Source organism: Trachemys scripta, chromosome 2 (assembly GCF_013100865.1).
Source record: "Trachemys scripta elegans isolate TJP31775 chromosome 2, CAS_Tse_1.0, whole genome shotgun sequence".
NCBI classification, from domain to species: domain Eukaryota; kingdom Metazoa; phylum Chordata; order Testudines; family Emydidae; genus Trachemys; species Trachemys scripta.
In genome coordinates this window covers 35,264,404-35,292,309 of record NC_048299.1, presented here as the reverse complement: position 1 = coordinate 35,292,309, position 27,906 = coordinate 35,264,404, and the positions used below count along the sequence as shown (strand labels likewise).

The window sequence follows — 27,906 nt, the reverse complement described above, 5'->3', positions numbered from 1 at the left end:
TTTGATTAATTTTCAATGGAACATTTGTGAATTTATCACAAGTTTCTGCTACTTGTAAGAGTCTATTTAATTTGTTTTTATGGAAAAAAAAGTCTGTTTAGATAAATCTTTGCTTATAGTATTGCCTCTTTCTTCTTCTTCCTAATGCAACTCAGGTGTAATGTCTTTGCTGAGGCCTCTTCTGTTGGATGTGGTCCCAACTATTCAACAGACTGCTGCTTTGGCTCTTGGGAGACTTGCCAATTATAACGATGACCTGGCAGAGGCGGTTGTTAAGGGAGACATTCTTCCACAGCTTGTATATTCATTGGCTGAACAGAATGTAAGGAATTTTCATTTTCTTAAACAATTTAACTGCCAATGAAAAAAAACTTAATCAACTGTCTTGACTCTTAGTGCAGTAATACATGTACTGAAGTTATATACAGCATGTGCATTGGTCTCCTGGTTAGTCAGAATTGTAACTCAATGAGACATTTAAAAATTCTTATTCTGTATTATCTGTAATATATTCATGGAAGCTTTATTTTTCTGAAGTGTTAATGAAAGGATTTGTAGAAGGCTGGTTTTTTTCAAATAACCAGAAATGCTGTACCGATAATTGGTTAGAATTTGTCTTTAATTCTGAACGCTTATAAAATGCACATAAATTGAACTGCAGTTATCCTGTAGTTAACATCTCCAAACATGAACATTTGGAAACTTGTATAGCATGAGGAATATAAAATCTAATTATTGGCACAGACACAGTACAATACATTAAAAGGGTTTAATCTGCTTGTTTGTCAAATAAAATTTCATATGATATAGCACAAATATATCTGACAGGCTCTCCTCCACTTTTCCTACAGTTTTTGGATGCTTTCCAATTTTAGGATCCTAACTTAGGTTAACAGCAATGTTTTCAAACATGGTTCATTGGAAAATACAGAAATTTGAAAGTTATAATATGGCTACAATTCCAATTTATTTAACTGCATTTAGATTGTAGTTTTGTTGTTTTAGATTTAGAGGTATTCAGATATCAATGCTTATCACTGAAATGAAATTACATAGTTTTTCATCTTTTGAGAATTCAGAAGTAATCACTAATCAAATAATATTTTCATTGTTGCATATCTGATTAATACTTCTACAGTCATAATAAAAATTACATATTATTGAAAGGAATCACCCATTCATTCTAAAATATGTATATAGTATGGAACAAAGTAGGACTTAATCAAATTATTTATAACTTTGTCTATTTAACTGTATTTTAAACAGAGAAAATTATGGTCTTTGTTGTTTATTTGATGTTACACCATTTATTTGATAGGAGAAACTATACAAAGTTAGCATAGATACCTTGACTTATCTTTTCCATTTTAGTGTCTATACTGTCAATGCATCCAGGAGACAGCTGTGATTCAAAATCACTTGGGGCATCAGCAAGATTAGTGTGAGGTCACAGAAGGCCTACCGTGCTTTAGTGACTGAGGGCAAGTGAAGGAAACTAATTATCCAGTTCATACAGAGTTTAGCAAGACATGCAAGTAATTTGTTAGTTCCTATGGGCAATTCCCTATGCATTCCTGTTCCATTCATTTTATGCATCAGTATCAAAAAGGATCAGATCCTGTGAGCACCCCATAGTGGAACTTCCATTGACTTGTACATGTGCAGGACTTACAGGATCAAGCATCTGATCAGTGTTTTGTCATATAAACTGAGTGAAAATAAAAAAGGTTTTATAGCCCATTCTAAATGTTTTTGTGAATGTGTTTTATTTCAAAAACAACATATTGTGAATAAGAATAAACGCTAAAAAGAGTCTTTCCCACAGCATAAAAGGAATAATGCACATGCACATACAGGAGGGTGTATATTGGGGCAGAATCCTCAGCTGGTGTAAATTGGCATAGCTCCATTGAAGTCAATGCCAGTTTACATCAGCTGAGGATCTGCCCTATCATGGATATATTATTCCTTTAAATTATGCTTTGGGCAGAGAGACGTATTTTTTAGGGTTATTATTTTTATTCAAAATACCTTTTTCATTAAAAGCAGCCCATTTTTCTATTTCAGAACCAGGTTCTTCTGCCACTGAAGTCCTGGGGAGTTCTGCCATTTTAACTTCATTGGGATCAGGCCCTTAGGCTAACCTCTGTCAATTTGCACATTAACTACATGAAGACTAGATTTTGCCTGGCTCATTTTTATAGGTATAGCACAGTTCAATTAGGGAATTGCTTAGTAGGTTGGCCACAGCTCATCAATTTTCAAAGTCCTGAGGGAGGGGGCCTTGTCAGGCAGTCTGGGGGCATGGTAGCCAAGTTACAGTCTGTCCTTCTCTGGGTTACCCTCAGTTGGGCTGGGGTAGAGGGAAGGGTAGGGAGAGTTGGGCTCTCCTTCTTGACTGGACCCTGGGCCTGGGACCAAAGGGAGGATGGGGGTGGGAATGCTTCCGACCCCACTAACTGATACCCCAGATCAGCCTCCCTTGGGCCACTTCCTACCTTCCCAGTGCTCTTTTCAGTTTGGGGCATGGTCACAGTCCTCTGGTTCCCTCCTCACAGAAGGTTGTTCAAGCAGTCTCAGTGATTCAGGTAGTCAGCTGGGGTTTCCAAATTGCGACATCCAATGTTTTCTCCCTTGTCAGACAGAAGGGGAAAGAAAAAGTGGTCAGGCCCCTCCCTGGCTGCCCAGTAAGGCCTTACCCATGGTCCAGGTCCTTCTCTGAACTGGCTTCCTTCTTGCAGACAGCCTTTCCTTCACTCTCGCCACAGCTTGATTGCCAGGGTCCCATTTTAAGCAGGTCCTCCATTTGGAACATATTCTGCAGCTGCTGAGGGGTGGGGCCTTCTTGGCTTGGTCTTGCTCCTTTAGTCTTAGTGAGGGGTCTGTAAACCCCATGAGAATAGGCATGTAGGAGGTGTTGGCCCATGGATGCTTCACAGTCACCTGTGCAGTCCCCACACGAAGCCAAGGCACAATCTTGGTATCTGCTCAGAGAAAGCACAAGGACTGCTCCCTTCTAGTGCCCACAGGGGCACAAGGAACCCAAAGAGGGTAGGGAAGAGAGATGGCCAGGTGCACAAAGGGGAGCATGCTATGCTGTCCTAAGAGAGTTAGAGAGGAAGGGTGATCCAGCGTTTAGGATACTAGCTTGGGACTTGAGAGACATTGAGCAGGTCATTTAGGGCCAGCGTTTTAATGGTATGTAGGTACTTAATGATGCACATAGGCAGCCAGTGGGATTTATAACAGCACATAAAGCAGGCTAGGTGACTAATTCTCATTGACTTCATTGAAACTTAGGCACCCAACTCACTTAGGAACTTTTGAAAATCTTATTAGGCATCTATCTGCATCATTAGGTGCCTAAATACTCTTGAAAATCTGGCCATTAGTCTGTGTGTTTCTCATCTATAAAATGGAAGTAATATTATTGGGCTTGTGAGGATAAATACATTCTACAGTATTGGAGGCCATATAAATACCATAGACAGAATCTGTCCTGGAGCTTGCCCTGCGCTGGGGGCAGATTGGTGCATATCATACACAGTCGGATCCAACATGTCAGATTTATTGTATTTGTCTAGCTCTTGTGAGCATTCATTTATGCAAATATATGTATCTTTCCTGTTGTCTTTTAGTCACACCTCCTCAACCCTCCCATTTTGTCTGTTTGTTTGCCTATTGAATACTGTCAGCATCTTAGATTGTGAGCTGACTAGGGCAGAGTCTGTATGTGTTAATTGTTTGTCCAGTGTCTTGTACAATGGAGCCTTCATCCTTAATTTGGGTACTTATGTGTTACTGCAATAGGAATTAATCAATAGTAATAATAAAACACTTCTTTTAGTATTTGTTCTGATCTTTTTGATTTTTGAAGTAATTGATATTAGTAAAAATATATGTTTTGTTTCCAATTTGTGTAGCGTTTCTACAAGAAAGCAGCTGCATTTGTGTTAAGAGCGGTCGGTAAACATTCTCCTCAGCTAGCTCAAGCGATAGTTGATTGTGGAGCACTGGATACACTTGTGATTTGTTTGGAAGATTTTGACCCTGGAGTAAAGGAAGCTGCAGCCTGGGCACTTGGGTATATTGCCAGACATAATGCAGGTAATAGGTTTTGTGTGTGCTATCTTACACCATAATATTGTTTGTTTAAAAGTGATTACACATTGTGATAAGTTGATTTATTGTAATTTATAACTCAGAAAATGATTTTCCCTGACATTAACTCTTACATTTGGAACTGAATTCTACTCTATTTTACCAATCCACCAAGTCTCAGATCTTGTGTAACACCTGCATATTTGGCAGCCCTTAATGCCTGGCAACATGAGAGAGAGACATTCCCCCATGAAATGCCCTTTGACTTAGGAGGAGATGCATTGGGGTGGGGGCCAGCAAACCACAGATTCTGACTTTGCCTCTTTTACTGAGTGGTTTTAATATTTCTAGGCACTTCAAACACTTATTACTGAACAAGGACTCCTAACTTCTCCAGCATTCATTCTCTTAATTTAACAAATAGCATAACTGAGAAGTTGTGCAACATCACTTCTGGGAAAACTTGGAATAGAACTGATGTCACCTAACATCACAGAACCAAATCTCATCTGCTTGGCTGCACTGCCTTTCAGAACAAACGTGCCAAATCTATTGGCTTGACTATGCTGTTTGTAATCATTGTTCTTAACCTCTAGACCACATTCTTCTCCCAGAGACAGGAACAGATCCCAGGAATCTGGTACCCAACAGTCCACTACTCTCTCACATATAGTTGTGTAATGCTACTTGTAATGTGTATATCATGTTCCTATTTAAGGGCTGATCCAGGGTAATAGCTTACTTCTACCAGCTGTTCCTTTAGTTCAAGTGGTAGAGGGTTGTGCTGTGGAGTTAAGGGTTGTGAGGTCAAACTCCCCTGACCACTTGTATTTGGGGGGGAAATAGCTGGTATTTATTTGGATGAAAGAGCTTAGTGTGTTGACCCTGGAATAATTGTAGCTGTTGAAATGATTTTATATTCTAAAACATTGTATTTAGAATGAATTTGAATGTTGTCTTTTGTTTTTATGTGGGTGGGCACTTGATTATAGATTGTGGGAGATCTTTCTTATATGTCCAGAGAGTAGGAGACCGTGCTTGTGTAAGCTCCAAAAAAGGTCAGCACTTGACTTAATAAAGTCATCTTTCCAAAACTTCTATCCAGGTAGACAAAGCTCCTACCTCTTATTGATGGAGCAGCTAAACTTTTGATAAAATCTGACTTTTCGTTCCTGTCCACCCCTCTTCCCATCCTGGTTTCTTTTAGTGAATCACAGTGCCAGCTCTTCCAGTCCGACACTGCTACTTTGAACATTATGATACCACGTTGTGAGATGATTTGAGCCATAGGTGTAAGTGTCTCATTACAAAGGGTCAGGCATGGTCCACAAGCTGGAGAAAGAAATCTGGGAAGAAAGGTGGAAAAGAAAACACTTCAATTTCCTATGCACACATATAAAAAGATCCAAGTGTAATTAATAGGAAATAACTTCTGCTGGTTCTGATTCCCAACATCACTCCCAAACTTGTAAGTTCCAGAGTTGCAGTTCTTTTTCAGGTGATTTCAAGTTTTGTCTGAGTAATTGGCCCCAATTTCAGACTGCTTCAGTGAATGTGTGATCTTGTCCCATCAGGTCCACTTAGATAATTGGCTAGGTGATAGTACTGATGAAAAGGATCTGGGGGGTTATAGTGGATCACAAATTGAATATGAGTCAACAATGTGATGCAAGTGCGAAAAAGTCTAATGTAATTCTGGGGTATTTTATCAAGAGCGTCGTGTATAAGACACGGGAGGTAATTGTCCCATTCCACTCTCCACTGGTGAGGCCTCAGCTGAAGCACTGACTGCAATTCTGGGCTCCACGCTTTAGGAAAGATGTGGATAAATTGGAAACAGTCCAGAGGAGTGCAACAAAAATGATGGCAATTACTAAACCTGCCCTATGAGGAAAGATTAAAATAACTAGGCATGTTTAGTCTTGAGAAAAGAAGTCAGGAGGGGAGGACCTGATAACAGATACATTAAGGGCTGTTACAAAGAGGAGGTTGTCAGTTGTTCTCCATGTCCGCTGAAGGCAGGACAAGAAGTAATGGGCTTAATTTCAGGGAGATTTAGGTTCGATATTAGGAAAAACTTTCTAATGATAAAGGTAGTTAAGTTCTGGATTAAGCTTCCAAGGGGCATTGTGGAATCCCCATCATTGGAGGCTTTTAAGAACAGGTTGGACAAACACCTGTCAAGGATAGTCTAGGTTTACTTGGTCCTGCCTCAGCACAGGGGGCTAGACTTGATGACCTCTCAAGGACCTTTCCAGCCCTACATTTCTATGATTATACGAAAACAAGCCACATTCTTGAAGGTGTAACACTAGCATGTCTCAGGGCATTGGTATGAGATAGAGCTTTGCACCAGTTTGAATCCAGTCCAGTTTGTGTCTTCAGTGTAGCCTTTACCCTTACGGTTGAAACAAGGAGAAGTCCTTGTGGCACCTTAGAGACTAACAAATGTGTTTGGACATAAGCTTTTGTGGGTTATAACCCACTTCATCAGAGGCATGGAGTGAAAAATACACTGCTTTCTCTTGTGGACAGAGAAGAACTGCCACATCAGCCATGTGACCAGACCATTCCCCTTGTTCCCCATTTCAGGTTCCATTTCAAAACTACCCTTCTTGTTTTCTAAAAATCTTTGAAGGACCAGCTCCAGACTGCCTCAGGAACCTCTCAACTCTCTGCTTCTCCTCCCTCTGTTCATTAGGCACTGGCCTCCTCTCAGACTCTCCACATAATCTTTACACTTTTTGTGATGAACATGCTTTTATTGCATCTCCTTCCATCCGGATCAGCTTCCCTATCTTTCTTGATCTCTCCATTTGCTTTCAAACTTCATCTGAAAAAATATTTTTTCTCCCGTTCCTTTGTGTGCGCGGGTGCATGAGAGAGAGAGAGAGAAACTTTGCAGTTGTATAATTTAACTCTCTAAAGCAGGGGTAGGCAACCTATGGCACGCATGCAAACTGATTTTCAGTGGCACTCACACTGCCTGGGTCCTGGCCACCGGTCCGGGGGCTCTGCATTTTAATTTAATTTTAAATTAAGCTTCTTAAACATTTTTAAAACCTTATTTACTTTACATACAACAATAGTTTAGTTATATAGACATATAGAAAGAGACCTTCTAAAAACGGTAAAATTTATTACTGGCATGCAAAACTTTAAATTAGGGTGAATAAATGAAGACTCGGCACACCACTTCTGAAAGGTTGCCAACCCTTGCTCTAAAGTGTTTTGGAGGGTATCGTTTGAATGAAAAACACCATAGAAAGTGAAGCTATATTGAATCTTTGTGAGAAAAATAAATTTGGTTTTACATGTGCACTTTGCGAATAAACACAAACAAATGAGAAAGTTTCTGAAAACAGACGAGTGTTTCTTTGACCACTGCTCGCTCTTGCTGCATATTGGCAGGGCTCAAATTGGGCTGCGTCGACTCAAAGAATGTATGGATGTTAAAAATCATTTGGCCACTATTGGAGAGAGAGAACACAGACCTAATGACAGCATATGGGAAGTGTATTTGGGATTGTGGACACGGAGAGCAAAGGAAATGATGGGGTTGGGGTATGGCAGTGATAATAGGTAGAAAGATTGGGGGCAGAGGGGAAATGAATGGTTAGAATCTTGCGTCTCTCTGTAAACACTGACATGAGCAAATATGGGGCCTGATCCCCTCCCCCGTGCTATAGGAAAGCTTATAGGAGAGGGCTAAAGAAATTAAAACCTTGTGGTGAACATCACAGAGATTTCTCTGCAATTTTTCTGTTGGGGGAAAACTTTGTCCCATCACCCCCTAAAGAATAGGCCACAGGGACCACACACAAAGCTTATGAATCTTGGGGAATCAGAGATAAGCCAGGGACACTGACTTCGTCATTGGCTCGCTATCTCTGACCATACTCTTTGGCAGCATAGCTCCAACAAAGCCATGCCAAGAAGGCACCCTTTAAATGGAAATTTTCCCATCAGTGTTATGCCCCAGGCCATGTTACGTTTCTGTCTTGGGCTATGCTAGGCACTAGTGGGGGGGATGGGAATGATATGTGTTTCCCTGCAGCCCTATCTCAACCTGCTCACTCTTCTGCCAGCCCACCTGCCCCCTACTCTTTGTGGATCTTAGGGGTGCAATTGGGAGCCTACATTAATTATGTCTTTAGCCATGCAAACAGATACATCTTACAAACAATATCAGAAAAGCAGATACTCATGGTTCATATTGGTCATGTTTAAATAAGTATTTAAATGTCATCAGACTCCTAGACCTTCAGAAAAGATTTATACTAAATCACACTTAGTTTATGTTCCTTTTTAAATTTTGTGGATCATTAATTAAAAAAAAAGTGTTAGGGCTTAGCGGTGACCTTAAGACATTATAGAACTTCTCCTCTTCCTCCTCTCTCTTTATGAAAGGTGATGACGATATCCTGACAGTAAGCCACGAAATATATTTTTCCAGCATCATCACCTATCTCCTTGATGTGATTTCCTTGGCATCATCTCCTTGGCAGTCTTCAGGCAATTGAGATGGTGTCTTTGAAGTTGCCTCTAAAGAGACTGTTACATTAGTAGGCTGCTCAGCTGGACTGTCTGTTTTTATTTTTCTGGATATTCTCTTTCTTTAACTGATCTTTTGATTAGGAGTAAATCATGTGTCTATATCAATTAGTATACAATACCAAAACATATTTTTGGTGGGAGGCAAGTATTACTTTGCACATTTTTCATTAAAAAATACATAATATGCAACAGTTTGTCACGTGCATTCAATATCTTTGTGCTCAAATAACCTTCTTTACTAAATTTAGTTTTGAAGTATTGAATCATAGACGCACACTCTAACAGAGGGTTTTGTTGAAATTCTGGGCTTCGTATATACATATATCTCTTTAGCTTTTAGGGAGAGAGATCTGCTGTGTGAGCTTGTATTAGATGCATATGCCTTGCGTATATACGCAAACCCCTAATTTTCAATAAAATAGTTATTTGGAAGTGAACCCTGGAAGATTAATTGTAATAATCTTTTAAAAATTCCTGTATGTATAATGTAAATATTGCTTCATAAAAACAATTCTTTTAACCATGTAAAATCCTAAGTACAGTGTAAAAACGTGTGTGTTCAATGCATGTCAGGGTGGGCATCTGTGGTCTACTAATTCAAAAAACACATATAGTCATAAAGATTATTGGGGCACTAACAAAATACAAGCCGCATAATGACTGCATAACTATACATACTTAATGAAAGATTGTGTGTGTGTGTATGTGTGTATAATATTTCTTAATATGGAAAGCCTTGATTGATGGACTGTAAATGAAAAGCTAAGCTAGGTCCTTGAAATACAATAGCCATATGTTGCCATGGTACTGTAAGCCAAGTTAAATGTTAAAGATAAGAATGGATGTGCATAACAAGGATAGAACGTAGCAAAACCTTATTTAAGAAGCTAACAGGTTATTTGAAACTAATGTATTTTGTATTCATTCCTCAACATCTTAAAATGGCTATCATGTAGTTTTTGCACCTCATTATCTAATAATTTCTTATTTCAGTACTGTGATTAATGCCGAATATAGGGAAAGAGCTAATGAATTTCTAATACGGCAGTTCTTGAATAAGTCAGCTAATTACGTGTGTTTTTTTTAATTAAGATGAAGTTAGCTAAGGATGTGCTAAACTCAAATGCATAATCTCACAATGACAATACATCTCATTTAACTAAATATATGTGGTAAAATTTATATTTTAGTGCCATCAAAATGTCTTTTAAATGGACTGTGGCAACTCCTTGTTGGGTTGTGTTACAAAACAAGGTGCATTTTTTTTCAATGAACAGTGTAAAATATGTTTGTTCTTTAAATAGTATTGCTGTATTTGGCACATGATCCGTATTAATATCTGCTTATCATTTAAACGGACAAAATGTTGTCTAATTAGGGTGGTTGGTAAAATTTTGGTACTGTAGCTTTCTCTGTTGTTAGCCATGCATAAAATGCTTGCCTATTGATCAGTGCAGAATAGCCAGGGCTTAAACAGCTGACATCTGCTTACTCTTTTTTTTTTTTAACACAGAATAACAAACCATTTCAGCTTAATCTACCTCAAATGTGTGCATGTAAATGGGGGTCCATCTATTGACCTGTATTCTTTTCAGTTGTGGATTGGTCCACATGGTTTATGAAACCAGGAGGGCTGATTTGAAATGCAGATGTCGAGACAGTGAAGTACACCCTCGCTTTTTTCTTTGCTCTATCTGTCAGGGTGAAAAATGGCTTGCACAAGGGTCAGTCACCCATACTCACTTAATTACTTTTCTTGGACCTACAGAACTGTCACAAGCTGTGGTGGATGCAGGAGCTGTTCCTCTTTTAGTACTCTGTATCCAGGAGCCAGAAATTGCTTTGAAAAGGATTGCTGCCTCAGCCCTCAGTGATATTTCAAAGCATTCTCCAGAGTTAGCTCAGACAGTAGTGGATGTGGGGGCCATTGCTCACTTAGCTCAGATGATCCTGAACCCTGATGCTAAACTGAAGGTACTTTTAATTTTTTTTTCTAAATTACACTGGGCGTTATTTGTTACTAAACTGAGGACATTGATATCCATCTTGATTTAGCAAGATCTTATTGAAATGTCTAACAAACAAAGCATAACTACACAGTTGATAACAGAGTTCTGATTATGTTTGTGTGTTCAATAGCTCTTCAATAAGGAACAGTGAAACTAGTCTTTCTAGTGAATAGTGTTTGTGTTCTAGGCCAGGAGTGCACAAAGAGATTTCCGTAGTAATAGCTAAGAAACAAATTTGGTGTTAAATGTAAAACCCAAGCCCTAAACTTTAAAACCTGTTAGATGGATTTAATAGGTATTATGTGTACAACCCAGTTACAGGCAAGCAGAGTTACACATTTCTGGTTGTATTATAAAAACGTTTTAGTTTAATATTTAAATACAATAATGTATTTGTTTTTGGAATACATTGAATATTTGTTTCAATAGCTCTTAAGTTGTCATATTTATAGTTTAGTTTATAGAAAATATAGTTCCATTCCTGTGTACAGTTTTACTGTCTTATTCTTACAGCTATAAATAAATAATAAAATATTAAAAAGAATATAGCTAAACACTTACATGGAATATTTTAAATATAAGATCTGTGGGCTCAATCTTATGCTTTGCAAGCAAAAACAATTACTATAGGTTTCTATATTTTCTTTTAAGATATAGTGTTAAATTGTGACTTATTGTATTTGTGTTCCTGTTATATAGCATATTTTAAGAGGTAAACCTAAGGAGAAACTTTTATTAGATACTAGTAAATACTCTCAGCTATTAGACTTGCATATGAATTGACTCAATGAATTATATAATAGCTGTGGTGGTTTGCTCTGTGTTGCTTTGTTTTTTGATGGAGCAGATGTGTATATGATGACACTCTGTGTGTGTTGTGGGGTGTTTGTATAATAATAATTTATAAAACAATTTCTGTTTACCAGCGTCAGGTGCTTTCAGCTCTCAGCCAAATAGCAAAACATTCTGTGGATCTTGCAGAAATGGGGGTTGAAGCAGAAATTTTCCCAGTTGTACTTACATGCCTGAAGGACTCAGATGAATATGTCAAGAAAAATGCTGCAACTTTAATTAGAGAGATAGCAAAGCACACGCCTGAGGTAACACCTTGAAAATGCAAATACAAGGTCGCATCATTAGATTTTACATTTTAAATACAATGCCATGTTGTTTGGTCATTTGCTTTTAAAAAGGGAGGGCAAAAGGCTCTATGTAATTTCCACTAGAAAAATATGGAAATGTTTTTGTTGTTGTTCTGGGATGTGTATTGAATATGAATTGGATTAGGAAACTAGGAATAATGTATATAATTAGCTTTTCCTTACCAGTAGGTGTCAGTGCAGGGAATGGGGAGTGCACTAATAATATTGCCAGCCAAGATACCCCCTTATCCCTCCAATCATGAGTTTGGCTTAAACATCATGAGATATTTTAAAATGCTGGGATTTTTTTCTTTTCCTTCTGGTTGTTGAGCCTTTAGGTGATACTTGAGTCACATTTTCACGTTTTTTCCACAGCCATAAAAACTTGCTTTTAAAAAGAAATGAAAGCTGGGCTTCTGAACTACAGGAATCGGAGGCTTGAAGCTAAAGATTAAATATCATAAGACTCAAGATAAAATCACAAGAGTTGGCAATGATGGTCTGTGAATATTTGCAATAGTTGTGCCCTAACCAGGCTTTAGATAGAATCCTAATGACTCTCATTGACACTGGAAAGTTCTAATCCATAAACTTGACTTTAAACTGATAGCTATTGGACCAAAATCATCCCTGCTGTAAATCAACTGAAGGAATTTGTGCTACACTAGAGCTGACTCTGGCCCCAGGACTTTTCTAAACTAGTCAGATATATCAGTTATATGAACATTCTGGAAATTGTCCCCTTGGCCTCCTTCTGCAAACACAAGGGAACTAGTTCAGCAGCAGGATTTGGAGAGCTCGTGCAGTGGTCCACAGCTGCTCTGTGCTGTGGAACACATCTCTACTGGACTTCCCTACAGGACTGGCTCCAGGCACCAGCCGACCAAGCACGTGATTGGGGCGGCACCTTAGAAGGGGCGGCCAATGTTGGAGTGGCGGGGGGCCCTCGCGGTGTGTGTGTGTGTGTGTGTGTGTGTGGTTTTTTTTTTTGGCGGGGCGGTGCTTGAGGGTTTTTTTTGTTTGTGTGTTTTTTTTTGTCCGGCCGGGCGGGGGGGGGCGCTTGGGGGTTTGGGCAGCCCGGCTTGGGGTGGGAGTTTGGCCGGCCCGGTGAGGTGCTCTGGGAGTTTGGCCGGCCTGGCTCTCGGGGGGGGGAGGGGCGGTGTGGCGTTCCGGGGGTTTGGGCGGCGTGGCGAGGCACTCGGGGGGAGGGAGTGGGGGTTTCAGTGGTGCTCCGGGGGTTTGGGCGGCCCGGCACGGCTCTGTGTGTGTGTGTGTGTGTGTGTGTGTGTGTGTTACGGCGGGGCGCCGCTCTTCTTTTTTGCGTGGGGCAGCAAAAAAGTTAGCCGGCCCTGCTTCCCTATGCATATTTGAGGGGGGAGGGAACTGGTAGGTCTGGAGGCTGCAGTAGTAGTCATGGAATGGCTTTGCAGCTGTTCTACAGCCTGAGGGGGAGGATTCCTTCTCCTCTCTCTTGGATTTCCCTTCTGTTTTCTGGGGCTGTGCACTGATACAAGATTTGACCCTAAGTGACTGCAGTCAACGGCCATGTAGAGAGTATTTATATTTTTAAAGTGACCGCTTTAAAAGTTAAGTATCTTCTAACCAAGCTGATGCATTAATAAAATGGTCCTGTTCCTAAAATGCTTTGGGAATTTTAGATAAAACTGAAAATACCCATCAGTATAGGTGGAAAAATCCTCCATAATAATATGAAATTAATATAATCTCTAAATGCTGGTGATGTCCTAAACCACTCAAATGCTGCTGTCTAAGTGATGCTTTGAGCAGGGGGTTGGACTAGATGACCTTGTGAGGTCCCTTCCAACCCTGATATTCTATGATTCTGTGTTAGAGGTGACATAATTTGGAAAAATATAAGCCACAGTTTAGTGGGCATTAAAGACCCCCAGTCCTGATTATTCTTTGCACCAAGGCTTCTTAGAACAAATTACACATGCACTTGCTTTAAGGACCCATCACAAACTCAGAGTGGTGTAATTGGGCCTTTGTGTAAATGAGCATCTGGCTCAATATGTATATTTCTACAAGTCATTAGCATGTTGAATTTTCGTCTGCGTAATTCATCAGTAAATACTTACTAAATAGATTTTTGGATTAGGCAAGTCCATAGCATTCTATGTCCATCTTGCCTTGCAGTAAAGTTAATAGAAAACAGAGACGTTCATCGCAATATAAATGTTTTGCTACGTTATGAGCACTCATAAGTCCAAAGAATGAATCTGATTCATTACTCCAGTTTTACTCCAGTGTGACTTGATTGTCAACGATAGAATTACACTTTTTTAAAAAACAGGAGTGAAATAGTTAAGGATCACCTGAGTATACTGCATTATGGTTATAGATATGCTCCAGTATCTAATTTCTCTAGTTTATCTTCTTACAGCTTTCACAACTTATAGTCAATGCAGGAGGAGTTGCTGCTGTGATTGATTGTATTGGCAACTGCAAAGGAAATGTCAGGCTGCCTGGCATCATGATGCTTGGCTACGTAGCAGCTCATTCTGAGAACCTGGCAATGGCAGTGATCATCTCCAAGGTTAGCTCCTGATTCATTGTTTTCCTATAGCCATTACAGTGAGTTTCTGAGAGGAAGAGGTAGAAGAATATAGTCCCACAGATGATTGGATGGAGTGGTTTACTGATTTGTTTAGTAACGCACATCATAGAAAAAGTACCAGCATATTTTTCTGTTTTGTATGTCCCTTAGGTTCTGATCCTGCAAATACTTTATCACTTGTTTAACTTTCAGCACTTGAGTAGCTCCATTGAAATCAGTGAAATTACTCAAGCGCTTAAAGTTAAGTACAAGTATAAGTGTAGGATCAGGGCCCTGGTTTTCAGTCATGTACTTACAGATAACTATTAAGGAAAGAGTAAAACTAAACCAGTATTACATTTCACGCTTGGCAGTAACAGTGCACTTAAACTGCTGATAAAACATATCCATTTTTTTCAATAATGCGACTAGGCAGTTGTATATAATTTTTAGATTAAATTATTCAGTACAAGAATTATAATTTATGTGTGCCTTTATTAAATAAACAACTTAACCATATTACAGTTTTTAACAACATGTATAGTTTTGATACAAGATGACATACCTAGTGATATGAGTGCCTCTTCTGTAATATTACTCAAAGTTAAAAATGATGGGACAGTCTGGAAAAGTAAGGTCCTTAATCAGTTGCTGCTTTTGTGCTATGTTGGTATGGATTGGTTTACTAGAAAAAGCATCTGTTGAAATGTAAAATTATGCTGAGTTGCATTTGCACACACAAAGAAAAGAAGAGGTGTGACTTTCTATAGCCTGTTTCTTGTTAAAACAAATATTTGTGGCCACATTATAATCCTTTTTGAAACAAGAATTTGTGATGGCACACTGTGTGATGGCACACTATGACTGCACTGCTACTACTATAATAAATTTACAACAATAATCATCATGCTTACACACGATCTTGGTCCCTGAAATGCATTATATAGTTTGATTCAGCTATGCATATGATACTTTGCATTTAATAAGTTTGATGTTTGTAGATTTTTCAGTTTTAAATGAATATGTTTGATAGTAATGTAGAGGGGAGGTGAATTACTGTACCATATATGCAATAGGCAATAAGAGGGTTTAATATTTGTTAAATATAATTGTATCGAACATAACATTTTGATGTGTGTTAAGGCCAATGGATAGTTGAATAAATATTATGCATTATCAAAATACATAATTCTAATTATAAACTGGGCATGACTAAGGGAGCAATCTAACTGATGAAGGTCCCAGCTCATGTGAATATGGGTCAACATCTCCCTATGTAATAACATATTAGTCATTCTTAGATTAATTGTGTCCCATAAAAAAGGAAAAAATGATAATATGAAAGATTCCTATTCATAAAAAAAATATAAAGTGAATACAGAAATACTAGAGACCTTGGAATATCAGTGTCTGACAAAAATGGTGGCTTTGCTTTCAGCTGCAGCCTGAATTGTGGCATCTGCTCTTTGAAACCTTTGGAGTAGCTGATGTGTTCACTAAAATTGCCCTCAAACTCAGAGAAACTGGCATATTTAATATTCTCTCTCCAGTTAGACTTGTATAGATTCTTTTTTTTTTAATTCTTTCTGGCCACATAGTTGATTTGAAAAATGACAGCTCCATCCTATGTTCGTCTGCAATGTATTCAAGCCAGAAAAATAGAAATAGAAGAAACAAGCTTTTTGTAATAATCTGTTCCAGTGCCTAGTCCTGCCCTAGATTCATAATGTTTGTGTTTTTAATGAATACTACAGGGGGTGCCACAGCTGTCTATCTGCTTGTCAGAGGAACGAGAAGATCATATTAAGGCAGCGGCTGCTTGGGCCTTGGGACAGATTGGAAGACATACTCCAGAGCATGCACGTGCTGTTGCTGTAACAAATGTGTTACCAGTGCTGCTTTCCCTGTATATGGAAACAGAAAGCTCAGAAGATCTTCAAGTAAAAGTAGGTGCAATGTCTGAAATACTATGCATTGCTGTTAATCACCAGATTTAAGTCCTTCAAAATTAGTGTTAATTGTTATTCAGTATTATCATGCTACCAATCAGTGAGTGATGTCTAATGGTGTATTTTTATTTTTTGTACATATAAGCCTTTCTTACAATTTTATAAGTGCTGTCAGTATGAAATGTGTTTTTGCTGGCTTAAAAAAAACACTCTTGGGTAAAAGATAGTCCATATTTAGGGCCATCATTACACATTTACAAGGGGGCCAGTTACTGTCTGCCTATTAGCCTTTGTTGAAATAGATTTTTGTGTGACATTACAGGAAATGATGTGATCGTATAATATATGATATATATCTTATCATATCATGTCATGTCATTTTGAAGACAACTAGAGAATGATCAGCCCCAAATCTGTTGAGTAAGAAGACCCCACCTTTATATAGCCATTTTCAGAGTTTTAAGGCCAATGGTCGGTCTCTCTCTCTCTCTCTCTCTCACACACACTCACACACACTCTCTGAACCTGCAGTCCTACACAATTACTTTCTCTATTTTCTCTGCTTTAGGACCCAAACACTGATATACACTCACTTCCCTTTGCAGAGGTGGCAGTGCAAGGTGCAGGTCCAGACTGGCAGGGTCTCCTAATAAACTACTGCTCAAATACAATCTTTTAAAAACATATTTTTAATTTAACTTTTTTATTGTATTACAGTACTTTAACTTATATTTACTTAGGGGGCCTGCTCCCTTTCCCATTGTACTCCGAGGAAAATTGCCATTACTTTGACTAGATAACTTAATAGGAATATGATGCACTGAAGGTTTGTTTTGCAATTTGATAAGATGAGCCGAAAATTGATTCTTTATTAAATTAATTGATGGATTGTGTAGTTTTGATTCAGAAAATTGCCCTTTTGAAATAATTCTGACCAAAAAAGCAAATTGACCCGACTTCAAACATCAGGAATGTGGAACATAAATTAACATTGTTGTTTCATTGATGTCTTACTATAGACATTTTGTTTTGCATTTCAATAGACTAAAAAGGCCCTAAAGAACATCTTGCAGAAATGCACATATCTGCCAGCACTTGAACCCTTGCTGCATGATGCGCCTCCCAATATTCTGAAACACATAGTTGGGCAGTTCAGTAAGGTAAGAAAAGGCTCTTCTTGGTGAATGATAGATTAACCATCTGTTACCTAAACAGCATGTTTGCAGTGTTGTTGTAGCTTTGTTGGTCCCAGGATATTAGAGAGACAAGGGGGTTGGGTGAGGTAATATCTTTTACTACCACCTTCTCTTGGAGAAAGAGACAAGCTTTTGAACTACACAGACCTCTGTCTCATTCACCAATGGAAGTTGGTCCAATAAAATATATTATCTGTCACCAGCTGAAGACGTGGCTGGGGCTGGAGCCGGGGCTATGCTCCCCACATAGCCCTGTGGATTCCACCAGTGGCTGCTGCCGGGGCCGTGCGCCTCTGCACCGCGGTGAGGGCTGCAGCTGGGGCTATGCACCTCTGCTGCGGCTTGTACGGTTATTTTTCGTAAAAGTCATGGGTTCGTGAATTTTTGTTTGTTGCTGGTGACCTGTCTGTGACTACTAAAAATAACAGTCAGAAAATCTTAGCCTTACTCATAAGCAAGACACTGTCTTCCTCCTCTGCCAAAGTAGAAAATTAACCCTTATGCAGAGAACCCAACTAGGTCAGTGCATCGCTTAAGTCCCACTGAAGCCATGTTTTAGGTCTAGTGCAAGCTCTCTGCACTGGGGTGAATTGAATCAATTATTAGAAAAATTGTTTTAAAAGTAAAAGCTTCTCCAGTTCTGTGTTTTATCTTTTGACTCCAGTCCTGGACTAGGTGGAAAAATCCAAAATCTTCTTCCAAACTCTTTAAAATGTGCAATTATGTCTGTTATTTAAGTAACAGATTTGAGCAAAATATAAAGGTAAAAATTAATGTAATTAAAATATTTTATTTAAACTGTGAATAACTGTCATGGATTTTAGGTATTTTGAGTTTCTGCCATGGTGACCAGCTGTTAGGGAATCCCACTCCACTATAGTCCTTTCTTCTTTCAAATACAATACTGCATAATCCTTTAGTAGAGAGTGCCAGATTGTCCTGCTCTGGTGTTCTTTGCTGGAAATGCCAAAATAAAATTCTCTGATATTATCTAGTACTACATTTCACAGGCTTGGAAATGCTGCTGTTTATACATCTGGCTAAATCAATAAGGATAGCACATTTGTTCAAAATACCAGTGCCATGTTGCTTATGTGAGTTGACCACTGGAGCTGGCCAGGAAACCATTTTCCTATCCTGCAAAAAATGTTGAGGTATTGAAAAGTTTTTCCCATTCAACATTGGGATGAAAAGTCAATCTCAAAAATGTTTGTGAACTGAAAATCTGAAAAAATTCTTGGTTCAGCTCATTTGAAACATTACATTTTGATTTTGACCATTTGAAATGTTTATATTCTTCTTCAAGTGCTGTCCCTATGGGTGCTCCACTTCAGGTGTTGGTGCATCCTGGTGCTGTTGATCAGAGATTTTCTATAGCAGTGTTTGTATAGGATGCACGTGTGCAGTAGCCGTCTTGCTGCACCATTGGAGTCTCATCTAGTGTGCGCACGACCTGACCCCTTCAGTTCCTTCTCAACCGTCCTCGGCTGAAGACGGAACTTGGGGCAGTGTGTCAGCTTCTTCCCCTGTAGGTAGAGAAAAAAGAAAAATATTAGCTAGATACCTTAGATAAGTTTGTTCTAATTCATTGTTAGCTTAGCTAGTAGTTTGTTTAAAAAGAAAAGTTTATTTTCCCATTCCCTGTTCCTTTCGGAGCACTCTCTGGAACATGCCTGGTTCCCCAGGCTTTAAAAGATGCAGCTCCTGCTGGGAAGCGATGCCGATATCTGACAGACACTCTCTGTGTGACATGTCTCAGTGAATCTCACATACCCCAAAAGTGCGTTCACTGTAACAACCTGAAGGCAAGAGCCTGGCGTGACTGGGACCTCTGCCTCAAGATGATCCTAATGGAGAAATTGCTGCAGGTGAGCCCCAAAATGGACCTCCCAAAACATGTCACTAAGGGCTCTCTGACCAGGTTGGAACCAAGGAAGAGCACAGCTCTGTCCTCTAAAGAAAAGAGGAAGCGAGAGTCAACCTCTCCCCAGAGGAAACCACACAAAAAGAAATGGTCCCCTGTGAGATCATTACCTTCGGTGCTGACTGCCTCTCAAGTCAGTGCCTATGACTCACCCAGCACCTCCAGCACAGGCTGTACCATTGAGCCCAAAGCCATGGGTGGTGCATATTGTAGGCTGGGGGAGGCTATGCCTCCCCAAACAGCCCAGCGTGGCCCACCCACAATCCACCTGGAATGCCCCCTCCTGCTTGCCCTTCTCCCTTGGCCCCAGGCAGGCTGGCTGCTCCTCTTCAGGCAAGCATGCTGAAGCTGGGACGAGGGCTAGGGTGGCTGCGGTTGGGCCTTGGGGTGGCTGGGGCTGCCCAGCAGTGGGGGGCCCCCGGGCGCTGGGGCCGCTACCCATTGCAGGGAGTGTGGGGGGCTGCCTGCTTCAGGCTGGTGGGGGGCTGCGCACCACCCACCCAGAGCTTGGGGGCGAGTGTGTGCGCATCCTCCCCAAGCCGGCAAGTCAGCCGCCACCCATGCCCAAAGCAGTAATGGAGTTGAGATATAGGCATAGCCATGCCTCCTCCACGGCACTGACCATGTTGCTATGGGAAGTGGCTATGGCACCAAGCCTGCTGCCACCTCCAGCACTGACAATGACCTCGGCACCGATGCCTCCATTGGCCCTGACTGATATCACCATGATGGGTCCACCGGCACCGACAAAGGCAAGCCACAAGACAGCTGCACACCATTCAGCTCCTACAAAATCCTTGGCACCGCCTCCATCGGTACCACAGCAATTCCTAATGCAGAGGGATATATAGATATCTTCAGTGCCCCAATTACCACTTTTTGGCACTGATGGATTTCCCCCAAGAAGCATCATTATGCAGCCCACTTCTCCCATGACACCATCAGTACCAAGCGACAGCGAGAATGAGAAACAGGATGAGGGGGTCTTCTCCCCACAACACTCCTCGCCTCCTCAACACAGACCACTTGGAGGAAAAGTCTGAGGGCCAAAAAATCATCATGAACAGCCCACGCACCCATGGTATGGACAACCATGGATGTGTCCTCCCATGGCGTTTCCCATGCAGTGGCCAACATGGGACCTGTGGGCAGCATATAGAGCCCACTATGCCAAAACCTCATCACCATCCAGAGGTGAACTTAGGTCTCCTTCATTGTCCCCAGTGGCTACAACATCCATAGTCCCAGAGGATATAACAGAGAAGCTCGAAGAATAAACAGGTCAGGAAAACGCGTCACCACCTCACAATTCTTCCTCTCCTCACAAGGCCATTATGCCACCTCCACCTACAATGGCAGACAATTTTAAACAGTTTCAAGAACTTTTTGAGAATTGCACTGAGCAAGGACACACCTTTGGAAGAAGTCCAAGAAAATCAGCATAAATTGCTCCAAATTTTGCAAACCTCATCGTCCTCAAAAATTGTACTACCAATAAACAACGCCATTCTGGAACCTGCTGAAACGGTGTGGCAGATGCCAGCCACCATTCCACCAACATGCAAAAGGGCCGATAGAAAATATTATGTGCTGGCCAAAGGCATGGATTTCCTCTTTTCTCATCCGTCACCAAACTCACTGGTTGTCGAGGTGGCAAACCATCGATCTAAACATTTTAAATCCACACCTCCATGATAAGGACCACAAACGGCTGGACCTCCTAGGAAGGAAGGTATACATACCTAGTCCACTTTGCAATGTAGGGTCACCCTCCTGGTGCAACACTCCGCACGCTGGGCATTTACACATCACTAGCTAAAAGAAAGCCTTACCAATCTTACCACCATTCTAAAGACACACGATGTAGTTGCCAGAATACCAGACCTTAAAACACCAACAGGCAGAGAAACCAACCACGAAGACACCAACCATCTTAATCCCAACCAGCGGTGTCACAACTGTCATCTACTAAGCAACAATTTTTAACTGTTGGTCAAGGGTCTGAATGACCTCCCACAAGACAGCACCACTTTGCCCATTTGGCCATCGACTGAGACCTTTTTATCAAACATGGGAATTCTCTAGGACCAGTGGTCCTTGTTGTGATCATACGATTAGGTTATGCCATCCACTTTATTTTTTGCCCACCTACCCTACCTCCTTCCCCGTCCCTCTTCAGGGACCCTTCTCACAAGCACCTCTTAAGGCAGGACCTACATCATCTACTGCAGCTAGGTGCCATGGAACTAGTACCTATGCAATACAGAGGGAAGGGCTTTTATTCCCATTATTTCTGACCCAGAAGAAAAATGGAGGCTGGCGACCCATATTGGATCTACGAAAACTTAACAAGTTTGTCCGTTCCCAGAAATTCAAAATGGTCACATTAGGCACTGTGATCCCAGCGCTGGAAGAGGGGGACTGGTTTTCAGCCCTTGACCTACAAGACACACATTTCCACATTACCATTCACCCAGCTCACAGGCGATTCCTCCGATTCACATTATTAGGACACGAGCACTACCAGTACATAGTGCTTCCATTCAGACTGTCCACTGCACCAAGGGTCTTCTCCAAAACCCCTGCGGTTGTCGCTGCACACCTGTGCAAGCAGGGAATCGTGTTTTTCCTGTATCTAGATGATTGCTTCCTGAAAGACCCCAATTGGATAGTGACGACAGAAATCGCTCAACCGACCGACTACTGCCCTCTTCCAAACACTTGGGCTGCAATTGAACATACAAAAGTCGACATTGATACCAACACAACAACTACAGTTCATTGGAGCACACCTCGATTCAGTTCAAGCCAGAGCATCTCTACTGCAAACCAGATTTCTGGCAATAAAAAAGCTCATAGAGACAGTTTTCATCAGTCCACGAATCACAGCAAAAACCTGTCTACAACTGCTAGGACACATGCAGCCACCACATTCATGGTAAAACGTGCGAGACTACACATGTACTGCCTACAGGGTTGGCTGAGTTCCGTATACAAACCCATCAAACATAGTTTGAACGAGATCGTAACACCACCTCCCAGAGTACTAGAATCCCTTCAGTGTTGGACAAAACAGGAAAATCTCTGCTCAGGGATTCCCTTTTTCCAGGAACCACCCTCAATTCTGATCACAACAGATGCCTCCTTGATAGGTTGGGATGCACACCTGGATCATCAGACAATCCACGGCAGGTAGTCCCAGCAGAAACATCTCCATATCAGCATACTGGAACTAATAGTGGGACGGAATGCTTGCCTCCATTTCCTTCCGCTCATAAGGAACGAGATGGTATGGGTGATGACAGACAGTATTGCATGCATGTTCTACATCAACCGACAAGGGGGTGCACGATCCACTCCCTGTGTACTTAGGTCATAAAACTTGAACTGGTGTATTCATCATCACATTGACATCTCAGCCTCCTACCTCCCTGGATGTCAAAATACCACAGCAGACACTCTAAGCAGATGGTTCTCACAGGAACACAAATGGGAAATGAATCCCTCAGTCTTACAACTAGAGCCCTGTGTGGATACAAATTTATATCCATGGATATTTGCAGATATAAATCAGAACTGCAGGACTCTCCCGGGAACCACAGCAGCAAAAGGAGCAGAATGTGGGGCTGCTGCTCCCAGGAGCCAGCATCCAATGCCAGCAGCTCCTCTGGCATGGCTGTACCGCCCACAGCTCCGCCCACTGGGGCGGGCAGGCTCACTGGCAGCTATCCCTGGTCATGCTCTTGTGTTCAAGCAGTGCGCACACCCCCAGACAGGAGACGCAGACAGCTGTGTGGAAGGATGGTGGCAGGGCTAGGGGCGGGCCTGTGGATGGTACAGCTGCACTGGAGAAGCTGCCTGCGTGGGGTGCTGGCTCCTGGGAGTGGCAGCCCAACATTCTGCTCTTTCCACCACTGCGGTTCCTGGGAGGGCCCTGCAGTTCCATGGAAACCGATTTATACCCGTGGATATCTGAATCCGTGAATATAAATTTGTATCCATGGAGGGCTCTACTTACAACATATATTCCAATGATGGGGGTTACCCACCATTGACCTATTTGCTACATCTCAGAATCACAAATATCCGCTAGTCTGTTCGAGAGCGGGATTAGGACCTCGATCCGTAGGGGATGCTTTCCTCCTCACATGGGACGCAGCACTCCTATATGCATTCCTGCCAATCCCCCGGGTCCTACACAAAATACAGGACAACAATGCCAAAATCATATTGATAGCCCTAGCGTAGCCCAGGCAGACCTGCTATCCTTACCTGATGCACATGACGGTTTGCGCCCCACGAACTCTCCCACTGAGACCGAATCTTCTCTCTCAAGCCAATGGTCAGATCCTCCATCTGAACCTGGAGAAACTCCATCTGAAAACCCCTTCATGGTTCCAGCAGCACGAATTAGTCTGTTTGGAACAAGTCAAACATGTTATTGAACAGCAGATGTATATCCACATGCAATACATACGTGCATAAATTGAAAAGATTCTCCATATGGAGTCAGAACAAACAATACTACACCACTGTCGCTAGTGCTAGAATATCTCTTAGAACTAAAGAACTCAGGACTGTCCACAAGTTCTAGTAAAGTACATCTCACGGTGATCACCACTTTTCATCATAAAATCGATGGATTCTCGGTATTTGCGCACCTGACCACAAAGCAGTTTCTCACTGGCATACAGAATCTCTACCCAGAAGTATACCAACCCTCACCACTTGGGACTTAAACCCAGTTCTCAAAGGCTTTACTAGACCATCCTTTGAGCTGCTGGCCACTTGTTCCTGGGATGTCAAGGTGGCATTCTTGGTGGCTATCACCTCCACTAGACGAGTGAGTGAGATTGTTGCATTAATGGCTAATCCACCATACACTGTCTTCTTTAAAGACAAGATCACATTGCAACCTCACCCAAAGTTCCTCCCCAAAATAGCTTCAACTTTCCATATCAACCAGCCTATTCATCTCGCCACACTGTACCCCAGACTGCACAGAAACACACAGGAGGCCATGTTACACACTCTAGATGTTTGACCAGAATAGAACAAAATCTTTCCGCAAATCCCCAAGACTCTTCTTCTTGACAACAGAACAATTCAAGGACTCCGCTATATCCTCTCAGAGACTATCTAAGTGGATCTCGAGCTGCATCCAACTATGTTATCAAACGGATAAGATAGAGACACCAATGGGGATCAGGTCCCATTCTGTGTGTTCCATGGCAGCATCTATACCATTTCTGAACAATGTACTGTGACGTTACACCCCATATTCTTTATAGAAACATGCTTATGATTTATTTGATGCAAGATGGATCTTGTGAAATATCATTGGAAAATTTACTGAATCTGATTATCCAATTTGCATGCATGTATCATTTATGTATCTGAAGTTAGGAATATTGACTATGTAACAATTACAACTGTGTGTGTACTTGGGGAATGCCCACCAGACAGAATGCAATCAGCCTGAATGGGCCATTAGGAAAGCCAACGGGTCTTTGAAAATGCTGACTTCCCATCTTCCTGGAGTTCCTTCCTGTGGATATTACAAATAAACATTGTCTCATGGTTGCTTTGACACTGTAAGATCATGTCACCTGGTACAGAACACCATCCTGAGCTGGTATTTTTCCACTGAAAGGGGGGGGGAAACAGGGAAACAAAAGATTCACGCCATATGTAAATCCTGTTTAAGGCTGGAGAGTGAGTTAATCAAGGTTGCCGGTTCTTCACTGAATCCCTGTCCAGGATGACTGCTGTAAACACCTAAGACTGATCTGGGGAGAAAGGACTGGGACCCAGGCTAATTCATGGGTCTAGCCTATGAAGAGAAATACCTGAAACTCGAAGCTGCAGAAACTCTGCATGAAGTTCTTTGCAGTAAAAGTGCATCTCTTGCACCATAACTCTGAAATTCTCTGTCTTTGGACATTAGGGAGATTGCTTTCATCAACTCACTTATAGCCTAAAACAACATTTAGGGTGAGAAATTACTATTTGTAACCAGTTTCTTTAGTGAATTAAGCTTAGGATATGTGTTTGTTTATTTTGCTCAGTGATCTGCTTTGTTCTGTTTGCTATCTCTTATAATCACTTAAAATTCATCCTTTGTAGTTAATAAACTTGTTTTGTTTTCTAAAACCCAGTTTGTGCAATTCATAACTACGGGGTTGGGGGATGGCAAAGAGCTGTGTATCTCTTCCTCCACAATGAGGGAGGGGGCGATTTTCATGAGCTTACACTATATAGATCTCTATAAAGCACAATACAATATAATTTTGGGTTTACATACCAAAGGATGTGTGCACAGGAGTGCTGGGCAATCCCCTAGCTGAGTCATCCCACACTCTGGGGCTGTGATTCTAGAGTTGGGTGTGTCCCTACTTATGTGTGCGCGCTGGAAAGGAGCTTGAGAACCTGTCACAACAGCACAGGATGGGGGAGCCCAGGCTGGTGGGACAGGCGGGCTAGGTGGGACCTCAGCACATCCAGTAGTACCCCGAAAAGGGGGTCCAACCCATCACATATCTCAGAGATCTGCAGAGCTGCTACATGGGCCTCTGAACATGCGTTCATTTACTAGTAAACAATTACACAGGACTCACGAGCTGATGCCATGCTGGGTCTAACAGTCCTCTCCTCCACTATGCATGTAACTCCAAAGTCCCCCCAACCATAGTGGACACTGTTCTACAATCACCTGAAGTGGAGCACCCACAAGGACAGCACTCGAAGAAGAAGAGAGGGTTACTCACCTGGTGCAGTAACTGAGGTTCTTTGAGATGTGTGTCCCTGTGGGTGCTTCACTACCCACCCTCCTCCCTTCTACTTTGGAGTTTGATACGAGGACTCTATAGTAGAGAAGGAACTAAAGGGGTTGGGCTGTGTGCGCGATAGATGAGACTCCAACATGCAGTGAGACAGCTACTGTGCACGTGTGTTGCGACTGAACACTGCTAACGAAAATCTCCAATCAATGGTGCTCGGACATACCAGCACCTGAAGTGGAGCACCCACAGGGAGACACATCTCAAAGAACTTCAGTTACTGTACAAGTGAGTAACTCTCTCTTTTTTCTTTCTTTCTTACTATAACTAACTTACATTTCAAAAGGAAAAGCAGTTTCAACCGGGAAAAATGGATTTTTTTCATTTAAAAAAATGTTAAAACAAAACGTTTTGACAATTTTGAAACTTAGTTTTTCAAGTTGAAAAAAATTGTTGAAACTGACTCTTCCCCATGAATGGTTTCAACAAATCAGCATTTTTGATGAAAAAATATTTTGTCAGAAAATTCCCAACCAGCTCTGCTGACCACAGCAAGTAATAAAGGGGGCTCTTAGTAGCTAGCTGCCCATTGTATGGATTTTTGCTGTTTCTAATGTTGTAAATGGCTTGGACGGACACAGTTTATATTGGATGACATTTTGGTTTTTTATGCTTCTCCTCACCCATTGCATTAAACAAACTATGTTTGGGTGGTTTATGTATAATGTATACATTTATATGAAGTTCTTTGCAGTGAAAGTGTTTCTCTTGCACCATGACTCTGAAATTCTCTGTCCTTGGACATTAGGGAGATTGCTTCTATCAGCTCACTTATAGCCAAGTAAAAGCTTTATTGTCTAAAGTGCACTTCACTGTGGGGAAGCTATGGCCATTTGAGCAATGCCCTGCGTACAGGTTTGTGCATCACCATACTGTCTCAGTGGGGGTTGAGGAGCCTCTCTGAGACACACAGTCCCTCCTTAAGATCTCTCTTGCTCAAGGGGAGGGTGCATCCTGCTCCCCCCAGCCAGCTTTGGGAGCCAGTATGGAGGGAGGAAGGGGCATGGCTTACCCCCTTATTATCCTCTTTTAGGTAGTTTGTGCCCCTGGATACAGCAGTTCCACAGTGAAGGGATTCAGGGTAGCAGCCGTGTTAGTCCGTATCCTCAAAAAGAACAGGAGTACTTGTGGCACCTTAGAGACTAACAAATTTTGCACAAGTACTCCTGTTCTTAGTGAAGGGATTGTAATTGTTCCTGGCCCTTGCATGAAGTGGTAATGGGGACAAGCTCCTTGTTTCCTCCCTTTGCCCTCTCTACCTGAGGGCCAGGAGAATCTGTTTAATCTCATAGACTCATAGACTTTAAGGTCAGAAGGGACCATTATGATCATCTGGTCTGACCCCCTGCATGCTGCAGGCCACAAAACCGTCCCTACCCCTTCCCTGGACTCTGCTGTTGAAGTCCCCAATCCTGTTTTAGGTGGCTTCAATCGGCAGAAACCCTCCTGCTAGAGATCCCTGCCCCATGCTGCGGAGGAAGGCGAAAAACCTCCAGGGGCTCAGCCAATCTGCCCTGGAGGAAAATTCCTTCCCGACCCCAAATATGGCGATCAGTAAGACCCCGAGCATATAGGCAAGAGTCTCCAGCCTGACCCCTGTCAGCCATTGTACAATTTACCTACCATTGCTTG

The 27,906-nt window shown here is 41.6% G+C and overlaps 1 protein-coding gene across 1 annotated transcript in view; it reads left to right on the top strand.

The window, feature by feature from the left end:
• The window catches only part of SPAG6 (sperm associated antigen 6), a 55,326-nt gene that overhangs the window by 18,482 nt on the left and 8,938 nt on the right, over positions 1-27,906 (top strand). The window contains exons 3-9 of the mRNA XM_034760284.1: positions 156-322; positions 3,924-4,107; positions 10,427-10,632; positions 11,594-11,767; positions 14,214-14,366; positions 16,121-16,312; positions 17,359-17,475. Coding sequence (XP_034616175.1) covers positions 156-322; positions 3,924-4,107; positions 10,427-10,632; positions 11,594-11,767; positions 14,214-14,366; positions 16,121-16,312; positions 17,359-17,475 — 1,193 coding nt within the window. The remainder of the gene's footprint in view (positions 1-155; positions 323-3,923; positions 4,108-10,426; positions 10,633-11,593; positions 11,768-14,213; positions 14,367-16,120; positions 16,313-17,358; positions 17,476-27,906) is intronic.